This window comes from Acanthaster planci, linkage group LG14, assembly GCF_054643075.1.
Source record: "Acanthaster planci isolate LZ-2023a linkage group LG14, COTS_SCS, whole genome shotgun sequence".
In the NCBI taxonomy this organism is placed as follows: domain Eukaryota; kingdom Metazoa; phylum Echinodermata; class Asteroidea; order Valvatida; family Acanthasteridae; genus Acanthaster; species Acanthaster planci.
Window position 1 is genome coordinate 5,259,006 of NC_141790.1, and position 14,566 is coordinate 5,273,571.

Here is a 14,566-nt window from a genome sequence, read left to right on the forward strand (position 1 = left end):
TATTGGCTTATCCGTCAAGTCGGACTTCCTGACAGGTTACGTACTACACGCGTTGTACAATAAAGGCTATAACAAGGGCGCCTTATGGGGGTTATATTAAATGAGTTGCCAGGCCGAACGCGACCACCGTGTAGTGCGTACCGGTTGAAGGGATGGTTAAGGAAAAGCAACGTAAGTCCGACTTGATTAAAGTCAAATGGAGTCGAGGATAGCCCTAACCGTTTAGGAAAAAATTACCCCACCCGAACAGGGCGGTGGGAAGGGCTGATGGCCTGTGTGCGTCACGCTAACATGTTTATTAGTCTTAGCCAAAAGCATGCAGTTGAGAGGGAAGATTGTTTGATCGTGTGCGGAGCTTGTGGGCGAAAATGTCGTCTGCTAAAGAAATACTTATTTTATCAGCTGAGACTATAAACAATTTGTAATCAAGCTGAATTATAGTCTTGTTGCTTTCCATATACACTTTTATTTGCCGTACTTTCGTTCGTTTCAAGTTGAGTTTCAGGCCTGATTTGTTAAAAGCACCACTTTGGCCCCGCTTTCATCCATTTTGAAAGTTGGCAAACACGTCAGTGAGCGTTTCCCAAATTTTTGCTGACGCTGCCTTCGTACTTGACGCCAAACGTGTTCCTGTTTGAAAAAGTGTGCATAAAACACGCAACTTTCGGGTAGAATTTCCCCTTTTTGGGGTACATTAATTTATAATGCCATTTGTATAATATATTTTTCGTTTGTGTAAATATTAGCCGCCTCTCTATTTCTCATTTATATTTGTAGGCTTACACGTTTCGTTTGTATATTTTTGTTCGTAAGGGCTTATATTTTTCGTTCATGTATTTTTAGGTATGTATCATATTTATATTATTTTTATATTATGTATATTTATATTTTGTGGTTTCATTTATAATTTTAGTTTTGCCTTTTTTGCCTCAAAGACCGCCCATATGATAGCCTTTGATCAAGGCACCCGCGGCGATATGGATAGTAGCTTAAGAGCGAGGAGCTGGAGGAGACTACTTCAAGCACCAAACCAACGCACGAAGAAAGACTACACGACTGTGGCGCGCACAGTCAGTCCCACCGTCAGCTCTCGGCTGCTGGCTGCTTGCGCATGACTGGTTGCATGCAGTTCGTCGTGTGGTCTTGATCATTACGCCGCTGGCGCCTTGATCCAAGGCTACCATATGAATGAGGGGTCATTGACTGATCGCGCGGGAAATGTCGAAGCCGTGCTATCTGTGGTAGCATTATGTAATGTATTCGTGGAGGAGTGCGAGCGCCTGACGTTCACTTGCTGCAGACGGCGTGTTGTTTCTCTTTTTACCGAACACTTTCCTACCACAGTCCAATTTGAAAATCTTATTTCTTTCAGAATGAAAAGGGGTGCTTTAATTGTTTTTGAAGGTTGTGATCGTGCAGGCAAGTCAACGCAATGTCGAAAGCTTGTTAAAGCCCTCGAAACGAAAGGGAGAACAGCTGAGCTGATCCGATTTCCAGGTAACAATGTAGGGCCTAGGCACAGATTGTAGCGCCCCACATGCACACGGGCTGTTGTGGCTCTCTTTTACAATCTGTCTCCGCTCCCGGTACATGCCGGTTTTTTTCAAGGCGCCATATATCGGAAAATAGACGATTCTGGAAAGCATTAGGGTGCTTGTATGAAAGTCCAAACTCTGAGAAATACTATTGTATAAGTAAAATTGTCGAGTTATTCTCATTTCGGAAGATATTAGGATTCAAAGTTTGTGACAATCCTGCAGTTTGGATTTCAGGCATTTAAGACATGCCTTGAACTGAAGTAGGGCTGTGGTGGCGACAGATAAGAGACATTGTAAAAGAGAGCCACCACAGCCCTATTTGTGGGGCTACTTCCAGGCATGACTTTAATGCCAGAAATCCAAACTGCAGGATTGTCGCAAACTTTGAATCCTAATATCTTCCGAAATGAGAATAGGCCCAACTCGAAAATTTAGGCCTATTTTGACTTTTATATGAGCACCCTAAACTTGAAAAACCGTATATTTTCTGATGTAGGCCCTATGGCACCTGAAAAACGGTGTGTGATATTTATATGCAGACCATGGGCAGTGCCATTTTAAAAAACGATAGCCACCCTTCCGGGTGCCTAGACCCATAAACCCGTAAACAGGGCCCAATGAATAGGGATTTCTTTCGAAAACTTTATCCGGGACATCTGGGGCATGACTAAACATCTGTTTAATTTTATGAGCTGAAATTGCACCAGTATGTTCACTACTTACACTGTGAAAAATCCACTCGGTTGCTAATTGTACAAAACTGGCCTTTTCTTCCTTTGGAGGAAAAAAGTTGCCTTTTTTGCTGTTTTGCCACTCCGTACAAATTTTCGCCTGACTTGTACGTTACACAGACTCCTTTGTATGGTTAAGTATGGTACCCTGTGCGATAGCCCCACTAGTGTGGCACAGCCTCTCATTCCCGGCATCCTTAACCACACATCCATATACGCAATTTTGTGTCGGCGTACTGAACATTTTCGTAATACATGGACTGAGCGATAAGATACTACATGTACTAATGGGCTCTTCGAAAACTTTGGCAGCTTAGATGTATTGACACGGAACAGCCGTCGAGACAATAAGGGGTCAAGTGACTTAATGTTCAATGACCTTATTTTAAAGATGGCACTGTGAGAGCGAAACCGTTAGATTGAATGGATAAAGGCAAAAAGACTAGAAAATACCTGAATAACGTGAGTGAAATCATTCAATAAATGGTTTTTAGAAAGCAGAAAGGTCAAGGATCATGTCCGTGTGCAAAAGAAATTGCACCCACGATGATAAGTGGGTGCGCCGAAAATGTTCAATACGCCGACATACATTGCGTATGCGGATGTGTGGCTGAGGATGGATCGGGAGTGAGAGTCCGTGCCACACTAGTCGGGCTACCCGTATGAGAGCCTGTCTAGTTTGCACCCAGACTTCAGCACCTATGGATCTCGTTCAGATCTTCGAGAGTACCTGTCGATCTAAGTACTCGTAGAAAATTATAGCTGTTTTGTGTCGCAGCTAATACGTAACGCCCTTAGCTGGTTCCCGTCCAGACACACTGTTTGCAGCAAATCATTGGTAGCGCGGCTCGCTCTCTGTAACGTGACACGAAAGTGATGAAACAGCCGTCGCTTTTGTGCAAGTGGGGCAAATTTCGGAGTGGGAAAATGGCAAAAAAAGCAACATTTTTTTTCTCAAATGAGGAAAAGGCGAGTTTTCTACAGTTAACAACCCAGTGGATGGTTTACACTGTAAGTAGTGAACATACCGGTGCAATTTCAGCTCATCAAATCAAGCGGATGTTTAGTTATGCCACCGGATATCCCGAATAACTTTTTTGAAAGAAATATGAATGAATCAGGACAGGGCCCAGTATACAACAGAGGAGTATTTGTTGGGTTCGTTTTCGTGTCTACTGGGTGCCAGACCACTACTTGCGTCGGATTTCAAGGCACCTGACTGGCGCTCTGGTATAGGTTGTATCATACAAAAGTGGTTCCCCATCACATCTTGCGTGACAGACAAACAAGGAACCGGAGAAATTAAATTTGAACAACATTAATACATGTAATATGCATGTAACTGTATCATGCTCCACAGCACACACATGCTATTGGCGTGCTGTACATGAGCAAAGAGCACAATACTAAGCAATACTGTGACAAGAAGGTTTTGTCTTGATCTGAAACCGACCCAGAACTAGGAAAGGTGTCGTTGTGGCTTTCGTGGATCCTGTGATTCCAAATATAAAAGCTTAGACTTCGGGAAAAAATTAAGGTAAACACAAATTTGACTTCTGACCATATTTCACTTGAATTTGAGGATTTGTGGAGCTGCAATCTTACTGAATAATTTTGGCAATCTGGAACTAGGAAAATGAATGTACCAAACCTATGAATAAGAGACTGAAGGAATTTTGTCTTCTGAGGTGGAAGTGCTTTCGATGTACACTTGTATGACTGTATTTGTAACTTTCAAACCCAGTTGACCCAAATGACTTTTATACGGAAGTGGTAGTGTTTATTTTTGATCCTCTGGGTTGCCGCCATGACCATGGCCATTACCGTAGAGTTGCAAAATCTCTACCTGAGTGTATTCTGGTTCGAGCTGACAAGGCAATATTTCTTGTGCCTCATCAGCTCCTTCAATGTCGCTTTCTTCGTCGAATGAATAAGACGAACCTGATCGCTGTCATAATCAAAAAAAGCATCAATGCTGGAATTATCGTCTTTTGAGTCTGACATGATTGCACATGCTACCGCTACTACATGTACGTACATATCGATGCGTCATTGCATAACAGTAAACAGTCACCGGATAAAGGACTCCGTCCTATGACGTCATGATTCTTGGGAATTTCTTCAGACAACTATCTGTACCCGAAGGCTGTGGTTTAGCTTTTGCTTCGAGAAGGGAGTGCAACAGGGTCGTGAAAACTATAAATTACGCTGATTTTTGTTTTTGTTATTGTTATACATGTACACGTATATACATGTACAGGCCTCGATCTTGGGGAAAAAAGGGACAGGCCACTTTGACCTTGCCTTCATCAAATTTCAACAGAGCACCAGGCCAGCTCGAGGGGGCACCAAGGCTAATTATTTCGAAACCTTTGATTAACATTTTTGACAACCAGTCATGTCATGAGTAGACCTATAAGCTATTGTTCAGTTTTTGTACACCGTGCCATCCCCCTTCAATAAAAGGCATTTATCATGCTGCTATTATTTGTCGCATTCCCTGTATTAAATTGTAATGTTCATTTTTAATTAATTACAATTGCCCGGACGATTTTTTTTCTTCCGAATCCAGTCTCTGATTTAATGCTTGCTTGGATTTTATATCCCTTTCCCATTAGAATTCATGGATTCCTAAACCCCTTAAACTAAGTTTAAAATATACTAAATAGTGTTTATCCTTTTATGTAAATGAAATGGGGATCCTCATAAAATGTCCTGTTTGCTAAATGGTTACGAAAACTCTGGTCAAGTTGGCATCGTGCAACTCGTAAGTCGGCCTTTCGCGTGTTGTATATTTCCATTGATAATGTTTAAGTGGGCCTTTATAAGCCGTCGTTTCGTTCAAGTCGGCATGTTCTCTCGGTTCCTTTTCCACAAAACCACAAAAAAAATCCTCGGTATAAAGTGGGCTGTAAACAAACAATTGATTTCCTGATTGCCTACGTGGCATAGGCCTACATGTACATTGCGTGTGCGCGAGCATGACCACAAATGGGTTTTCCCAATATTTGCATCAATACCAGTACCCCCTGTAGTGCACACGCATGCGATCTTTCCCTTTTTGGGGTCGTCCTATTGAACAAAGTTTTTACTTGCGGCCGGCACAAGATCTCACGTGCACATGCCAGTGCATGACGTGTGCTGTGTGTGCTAGTATTATGTCAGTTCAAACGGCATGCACGGGTCGTCCTTAGTACGGAGCGATGATCAAAATCGAGGACAAACTTACCTGAATCGACAACGGAGATAGAAATAAACCAGGGCAGATCAAAGCAATTAAACTGGTGCAATGAATTATACATGTATGAATGGTATTACCACATAAGTCGGCAAGCAGCACATGTCTGCATTTCGAAGTCACTATTTTTTCGAGTCAAGACTGAGTACCGACTTTGCCAGAGTTTACAAGTTTATAAATACTTGATCCTTACTTTTTCTGGAAAACAGGTTTTCAAGCTTCTGATACTTTGAACTCTCCTGTAAGAAAGCATCCTTTTAGTGTTTCTTTATACGATCGTGCGATGGCTTGATTTTGAGATATAGGCGTAGGCCTAGCAAATGGTCAATACTTATTCTTAACACAATAAGTGCTCGCCTGGTTTCCGACTTTAGTTGTGCAAATTTGCATTTAAGATATGCTGTTCACCCGTGCGGCGCTGCTAATGATATCTAAGGCTGCATTTGCGCAGTTACTCCTGATAACCTGAGTGTGGATGCACGTGCATTACACTCGGGTCAGGCGTATACACCTCTGTGATGGGGAGTATACTCTTGCTGACCCGAGGACGGTACTCCTGCCATTCGTGCGCTCAGGATAGTACTCGGGTTAGCAGGAGTAGCTCGATCGAACACAGCCCAAAAGGTTGAACTCACCCCAATTCGAGTCGCACTGCATGCATTGACTTACTGTACATGGTACACTCTCATTACACATACAGCCGGCTGCAAAGGGGGAAGGGCACGCTGGCCAAGGTAGCTGCGAAATGTGAGCTTTTTGGAAGGGCATTACGGCAAACTGGGAAGGGCATGTGGCCATTGGCCGCAGTAAAGAGCGAGGCCGGCATGTATGTTTGTTTTATGTGTTGATGCATGTTTTACAAGAAATCTTCCCAGCTCGGCCCATCCCCTTTAACGGAAAGGACAAGGGATCATGCAGTTGACCTGCAGACGATCCACATGGCAGAGTTTGACAACATAGGGGCGGATGCACTCTCCCTGGGATGATAGAGCAGCCTTACATCGATCTCTTCGCTTCCTTGCACAACGCTCACCTTCCCACGATCTTCCTCTTTGGCAGGACTTTCTAGCAACGCTTCAGCCGTGGTCACACGGGGTGTCTTCTGCCGACTTTTCAAATTTGTGACAGCAGATTTTAGCATTTTATTTTGTGCGATAGTCAGGCTTTGGCTCGAGCTAACGCTCCTATGAGTGCGATATAACAGACTTCCTTCTGTACTTCTTTCATTTGGAGCTACAAGTATCTACAACGTTGGTTTCAAAATCAGTTCAACTGCCCTTAACAGCATGACATTCCATCACCTTTAGTATGATATATTTATCCAGTGTCCCCTTGTTGGGAAATTGGTCTGGTCATAAGACCTAAGCTATTCTCCTGATGACGAGCAGAGCATACTGCTTAAAACGTCGAGTACCACTGGTTCTTTTCAGAACCGTAAATACTCACAAAAGAGATACGTCCATGGTGCTACCGCAAACCTACTTTCTATTAAGACCTAAGCTAGGTTCTCTAGATGCTTTCCGGTCATTTCTTTTGAACCCTACATGTGTAGATAATGCCTGCATTACACACACCCGTGTCAGGTTGGCCTTTCTCGTGAAAATAGTTACCTCCAGAGGAGGCAGCAAACTACATGATAGGCTCTCCCATTGCCAAAGGCCCTTTACATTGGAAGACGCATGATGTTCACCTCATTCTTTCGATTGGCTTCCTGAATATCAGACTTCCTCACCCGATCTTTCTGATATCTTTGCACTCACCCCTCCTTACATCCTGGAGATGATAGGGATAAACTTTGGGGCCCTGTTCATGTCCTGAAGTGGTACCTGACTAAAACAATAGCATGAGAGGGACGATATTAACCCTGTCGCTTATCACTATTGTGACAAAAATCACTTTGCCTTCGAAGTAATTCCAGAAATTAGTCAAATGACTCTTACTGTAGAAATTAGTCTTACTTAAAAACACATTCTTGACATTTCTTTTAGCCATGGTAGCGCTTACCAACTTTTCAGGGACACTAGGACACATCCCAGATACATGTAATTGTCTTGAAAGCATGTATTTATCTTGCAGTGTTGACTAATTTCCTGAAGAGGAATTGTTTCTCTACAGATCCTATTGACAATGATTTTTACATAACACAACTGGTTAATGGCAGAAGTGTGTGTATGCAGGCATTGCATTATGCTCAAGTGTACAGTACATGTATTAATTAGGATTTGTGTGTTAAACAAATACTGTACCTAGGTACATGTAAATGGCAACAGCTGATCAGTATGAGTGACTCATTTGCATATAAGCCATGCACACGTAGCCATTTGTAGCATGTGTGATGTATGTGGCCTAGTCCTACCCTGCCAGAAATCTATAAAAGGCGTGTACAACCAGCATTTGGGTGGCTCGGTTCTTATGAACGAGTCCTGTGTGCTGAAGGAACGGCTCGCAAGTGCCGTGTGTGCAAGGCTGACCAACACTGCTTATGAAGTCAGCAAATAAGTGCCATGAAGATTAATTAGCTTACAAGTGCTGTCGGCAAAGAAGTGCCGCAAAGATTAATTAGCTTGCAAGAGCTGTGAAGAATAAGTTGGCAAAGAAGTGCCCTGAAAATAATTATAATCAGTTGGCAGAGAAGTGCCGTGAAGTTTATTGGTCAGCGTCTTTTGAGATCAGCGTAACAGCTACATGTTGTTTGCTCAAGTTAGTTTTGACCAGCCTGCCCAGCCTAATTACTGAAGCACGTGTAGTAACAATTAGTCCTGCAGACTGTTGTGATATGTAAAATAGGGGCTATTTTACTTAGCGTATGCATACTATGCCATCCGGCTTCCCACCTTTTTCTTCTCTTCATTCCTGGGTGTGTATGAATAAAACTGCTAGGCAGTGGCACAGGAAAAGAACTTTCTTTGTCCTGAATATCCTAGATTCATCACACTTCACAGACCAGCATTTTAGAATGTGTAACAGGCTAGCTGCGGCGACCTGAGTCACTCATTCTGACCAGCGAGTTGGATGAACTAAATGTAAATAATTCTTTACATGTGATAGAGACACCCAAGTGATTTCTTAAATAAATGAGATAATTTTGAGTTGCTTTCTGAATACAGAAGCTGTTTCAACGAGTAATTCTCTTCATGGTCCGTCACTCATGCATGCATGTGCCTGCACAATTTTATTAGTTGACTGCTTCTTCTTCTGGTGGCGAAACCTTTCTGGTGAGCCTGGACTACCTGAACCCCTCCCCGACCCTTCGAGCTCGCATAATCAGGAAAGTTGTTTGACACTTTAGATTTCTCCCCCTCCGTCGCTCGTCCCCGCCCTTTCCCCATCGGCTGACTGTGACTGAGACTACAGACAGCAGGCAAGACAGCTGTAAGTATACGGTGGGTATATACGCCAGGTTCTCATCATTCTCAGACTCAATGGGCCCCCTCACCCGTCACACTATCATGATACCACACCGTCCAGTAGTGTCAGTACACTTTTGCCCGCTGGATGGCTTCGGACATTAGATTTGCCAACCTGACTCTCGGGGAGTCAGGTTGGCTAGGTAGTTCTTTCCTCCCCTTCCACCTCTGTGGTTCCAGGTTTGATTCCTGGCCCGGTCCTCATGTGAATTGGGTTTTCAGTCCCTACCTGACTCTGTGGGTTTTACCCAGAATATTTCTCTGGGGTTTTTCTCCCACCTCTAAAACTGTAACTGCTTCTTACTATCTCCCCTTTACTGATGTTTGTGAATGTGGGTCGTTTGGCGGTTGCCCGAGGCGCCCTTGTATGCCATTGGCTCAACCGTGTTTAAATGTATTCACTGTTCCAATGTCTTCATTGTCTTCATTGTACAGCGCATTTGAACATATCTATATGAAATTTTTGCTTTATAAATGAATAAATTATATTTTATTTGGTAATCCAGGCTGGCCGTCAAGCTTTGATGAATGTAGTCAATACTTCATCAGGGTTCATGATGTAAGAGCAGTATCTGCATCTTGGTCTTACTCTTGAGATGTTTCCATTGCAGACATCTACAAAACTGTGTGTTGGAAGTCTCCTTCTACCTCCTGCAACTTGAGGGATGTCCTGCAGAGCAACATCACAAATGGCAGGCCAATCCTACTGTCTGCAGCGCAGAGGTCATAGGGACCTCCTGTAGGATGGACAACAAGTCATGAAGTTCCTTTACTATTTCTTAAATTTGTACATTCATCCTTGTCTATATGTAAACGTGTATTCTCGGCATTATATGTCATTACCAACCCCCCACCTAGACCGGTGCTACTCTGCACATGTAGTGACTGTTTGGGTACGTAGAACGCCGTAGACTCCTTTCCCACATTAAGTGTGGGTTGGGTCTACTAGAGAATACCTACCCAATGAGTCCTCTCCCGCCCGCCCTCCCCACTCTGGCTCCTACCTTTAAGTTGCTTTCGAAAAGGACGATTATGGCGGCTAGGCCGTGTTGCCTTGTAGGAGGTCAGGGTGATCAAATCTTTTCAGGGAATGAATAATAGGTGCATGGGAAATTTGCATATGTAGTGACTGTTTGGGTAGGTACATGTACTCTCTAGTAGACCCAACCCACACTTAATGTGGGGAAGGATTTAAGAAAATCATGACTAAACCATAGTTTTCAGTCCCAAAATGTTTAAGAAAATAACATCCACAAATTTTGAAGAAAAAAGTGCATCCCTCGCTAATAATCTTTCACCATACCCAAAATGTCTTTCCAAAGTAAAATAAGATACTCGCCATCTGCTGTCCACACCACCAATACATGTAGCTGGTTTCCTCCCATTTTTATGTGCAACAAGCACAGGTCTGGTGTTGGTTACCAACTAAAATGTTTGTGCGTGCATGTGGATCTCATGAGAGCATGCAGGGCCAGGGAGGTGTGATACAGCATCACTCCGAATCGACAGGACTGGTGAAAATTCCACTTCCTCCTTTCTTGCATTTTATAATTTTTCTTTAGTACAAGTCTTTATTCATGGCTTTGGATGTAGACCAGAGGGGATTTCGAGACTGCCCCCATCCCCTTGGGTCTGATGCCAATGGTTACATTGCTTTGCAGGTGCCTTCAATACCCAAATTTCTAGGCACTATCTACAGTAGCAATGTTCTAGCAGATATTTACTCAGTCGGATGAATACCTTTGTCTGCTCATTCGGCTACCCTCCCGCAGTCATGGCTGCCTTTCGTTCGACTGGGGTCATTATTGGATTCCTACCTTTGTTGATACAGGTAATTGTTACATGTGCATGAGTTCCTGTCACAGCAACTTGATTCCTGTCAGGATCAATCCATACTTCGTTGGAATGTTGTTTTACTTCCCACTTCCATCCTCTCACCTGGGCTTTTTATCCCACATACATATCTTCGGCCCTAGGGCAAATCCTTGCAAACATTTCGTACAGCCGCCCTTTGTTGCTCCCAATAGCTGCTTCATTCCTGGATAGTGGTCTGTTGATATCCGCTACGCAGACTCTCATAGGGGGATAGTTCCACTGCGCCCTTTTTATCTTCGTCATAGGAAAGCTACAATTCAAGGCCCTGTTCACCCTCTCGGTACTAATAGTGGGCCAGGAATCAAAGCTGAGAGGTATTGTGCTTCAACTCTCATTACCCTCAACCCTAACTCCCAAGGGTGTATGTAATTGGAGGATTTGGACTGTTAGGGTTAAGGTGAGAGTTCGCCCTCGTTATTTGGATTTCCTCGGCCATAAGCATAATTTGTTCCAAATGGCTGATTTTCACAGATATCAAATCTTTCCACCCTATCACGATCCTTGACGCTAGGTTTATATACATGCACAATGTCGACATCTTCCGTTAGTGTATGTCAGCGGTTATCTACATGGAAATATGTTAGATTTCATTACAACTATTTACCTCAGGCTATGGATTCTGTAATGAGTTCTGCAGAGACATGCCAATAATACCCTCTTCGCCGAGACCAAAAGAACAAGTAGTCTCCCTTCAGCTCTACTCCGTATCTTCGGGTGCCCTCCTTTCATGGTCCTACACACTATTGAGTTTGGTACAGTATGTTGACTGGCCATGTGGCCCAGACAACCAATGTACATGTAAATGACACATTTGCAGTGTTGTAGTCGAGACCTTTATGTCCGAGACCAAGGCATTCGAGACTAAGACCGAGACCAGCTCTTTCAAGACCGAGACCAGGAACTTCGAGACCGAGACTTTTGCAGTTCGAGACCGAGACCAAGATGACCGAGACTTTGCACAACATACACAATATATATAGGCCTACATGTAGTTCATTGATAGTAAACGTGGTGGACATTTGGCATTAAACAGCAAAATTAAGTGCAAATTTTACATGTAAAGCACACAACATATTCAATATTCCATGAAAGAGTTTTATTTGAACTCTGGGAAAAAACAGCACACAGTTATTTTGACCATGAAGGCATGGACTGCCGATGCTATAGAATTTTGTATAGAGTATATGGCATAATCGTACATTAAACATGTACATGTACCGAGTTTTTGTGTAGGTACTACATACCTACCAGATTACCAATCTCCCTCCCTCCTTCCCACACGACCTCGGCACACTTCGCACTATGAAAAAGAGGACGAATATGGCTGACGCCTTAGTGGGGGGAGAGTGAGCGGGGGTACACTATTGGTGATCGAGAATTTAGCAAGTTGAAGTAATGGACCAGGAAATAATGCGTAGGTATTGGTAATCTGGTAGGTGTGCAGTAGTAGAACCCGCATTTACATGTACGTGTAGGTTGGGGGAGACTTTAGCTTATTAGCTACATGTATTCTTTGGACATACATGCAGCATTTCTAATCAATGTTTTGCTAGATATTTGGAAGTGTTGTTTATCCCCAACAGTCCTAAATCCTTTGATTTCAATATGATTTTACATACTCCCTGGGGATTAGGCTTTTGGTCTTGTTATTTCTCATGGGAATGTATTCTCCCTGATTTTAAATATGGCAGCTGGGTTCAGGTTGGAAAGATTTGTATGTGAATTACATGTACCCAACCCTGTTTTATTATCTATGGAAAATTACTTTGGAATTTGCACTAAAGCTTGGTGGTGTGGCCAACAGAGTGAACTTGCAAAGAGTTCTTCTGTGTACTGTATATTTCTTCCTCCGGAGCCAATTACATGTAATGATCGCTAAACAAATTTTTGATGACAGTAGAAGTACCTTGTTTGAAGTAGACTAGTTGTTCAAAGAATGGGAAAAACCCCTCTGCTCTGTTGGCAGACGATCAAGCTTTAGTTTTTATTAGCTGTTTCGGCCACTCTGCTGAAGCAATTCTTGTTTTCATTAAGATTTTTTTCTTTTCCTTTTTTTTTCTTTTTCAGTAATCGTCCTACCAGTTGACTTTGGTAATTTACTAAATCTGTTCAACTTCAAACTTGGCAGACCTTCAGAGAATCATCCATGGATGTTTGTAGAACAAATTTGTAATGATGACATCATCACGTGATTTCTTATTGATTTTTTTTCTCACATTGATTTTTGAATATTTAATTTGTTGCCATTGGGTTTGTACACGTTTTTCTCCCGTCAGTCAACTTTGGAAGTTTACTAAATCTGATACGCTTCAGACTTGGTTGTGTGCACTCGGACATTCATAAAGGAATGATCTTAGAAAAAAATTTGTCCTGATTACATCGTCACATGATTTATTTTTGAATTTTCAAACTTTAATATTTTGCCATGGGGTTTGTACACGTTTTTCTACTACTCACTATTATCATTAACTTAATGAATGAGTAGTCTTCAACTTCGACCGAAATTTACTACCACAACGAAAGAGAAATCAGACTAAATTTTCCCTTCTGTTCAATTACAAATATACCCACGAGTCAAAATATCAAGCAATATTTCATAAAAATCTTTCAGTTTAAATGCAAGTCACGTGACATGAAGTGAAAGGAGCAGTTTCCCTTCATATGTGTTTTAGCTCATTGACTTTGTACATGTTTTCAAGCCACTATTATGGTAACTTCACGGTGATTGATCATTATCAGAGTGAAAGTCAACAAAGACCCTGATACAAGAATTATTGCAAATGAATAACGTCATGATGACGCCATCATGTAATTTTTTATTGATTTTTAAATATTTATTTCAGCCCATTGACTTTGTATTCAATTTCAAGCCACAATTTGAATAACTTTGAGATGTTTGATTATCATCAAAGTTACAGCCAACCAAAACCCTCATAAAAATTATTAGCTTAATGTATGACATCATGATGACATCATTGCCTTATTTCTTATTGATTTTGATTATTTAATTTCCCCTATATGTTTTGTACACGTTTTTCAACAGCCGGTCTTCAGCACTCTGGTCAATCTGACTGAACTATGTACATTGTAACATTCATGAAATGTCAGTGTTTTCTGTTCGGTCTGATATTTTCATGGTTATATGTTTTTTCAATGCCTTCTCAAAAATGCCGAAACAGGTTGCAGTTGTTTTAACAACCGTCAAACCTCTAGTTGTTATTATTGTTTTCTGTTAGTTTTCAATGAAAGCAAATTTTTCCTGCTGTTGAGTCCAGTTCATACTTCAAGCAAAAGCGACTGCGAAGCAAATTTGTCAGGGAATTTGGCACACGTCACAATGGAACTTCAAATGCTGATGTCGATGAAATTTGCTTCACATTCACATTTTCTTGAAGTATTAACCAGGCTTTAAGAAAGCAGATAGATTTTTGTGACTCGGTTGTTGTGTTCTTTGTATCCAAAGGAATTCCACTTCACTTGCACTTGTATATAACAGATTTTACCACGCATCAAGCTTGCTTGAAGATAAATTTGTTGTCACCGTCGCGCTCTTGGAATACAGACTAATGTACTGGTTGTGCATTTGCGTCCCGTATATCACAAGTATATCACAAGGACACGGACGCACTGCATTTACATTCCACTCACACTCGTATGACAACTAATAATGTAAATATATTGTTAAAAGCAGGAATTCAAAATAAATTTAGAAATTTAACCAAACCAAAACAACTCCCCCTCTCCAAAAAAATGACTACATGTTTTTACTGCATTTTC

The 14,566-nt window shown here is 41.9% G+C and overlaps 2 protein-coding genes across 5 annotated transcripts in view; one reads left to right on the forward strand and one right to left on the reverse strand.

Moving 5' to 3' along the window:
- The window catches only part of lipt2 (lipoyl(octanoyl) transferase 2), a 447,804-nt gene that overhangs the window by 30,779 nt on the left and 402,459 nt on the right, over window positions 1–14,566 (reverse strand). The window lies entirely within an intron of this gene.
- dtymk (deoxythymidylate kinase) overlaps window positions 1,213–14,566 on the forward strand; it is a 55,254-nt gene continuing 41,900 nt past the window's right edge. For 2 of the 4 annotated variants that reach the window (XR_002598692.2, XM_022242308.2), the window contains exon 1: window positions 1,219–1,497. Coding sequence is in view for 1 of the 4 variants with exons in the window: in XM_022242308.2 (XP_022098000.1) it covers window positions 1,374–1,497 (124 nt within the window). In the remaining 3 variants the exon portion in view is untranslated. Of the gene's footprint in view, window positions 1,498–14,566 lie in introns of all 4 variants that reach the window. The other 2 variants (XM_087145444.1, XM_087145443.1) reach the window with 2 other exon arrangements.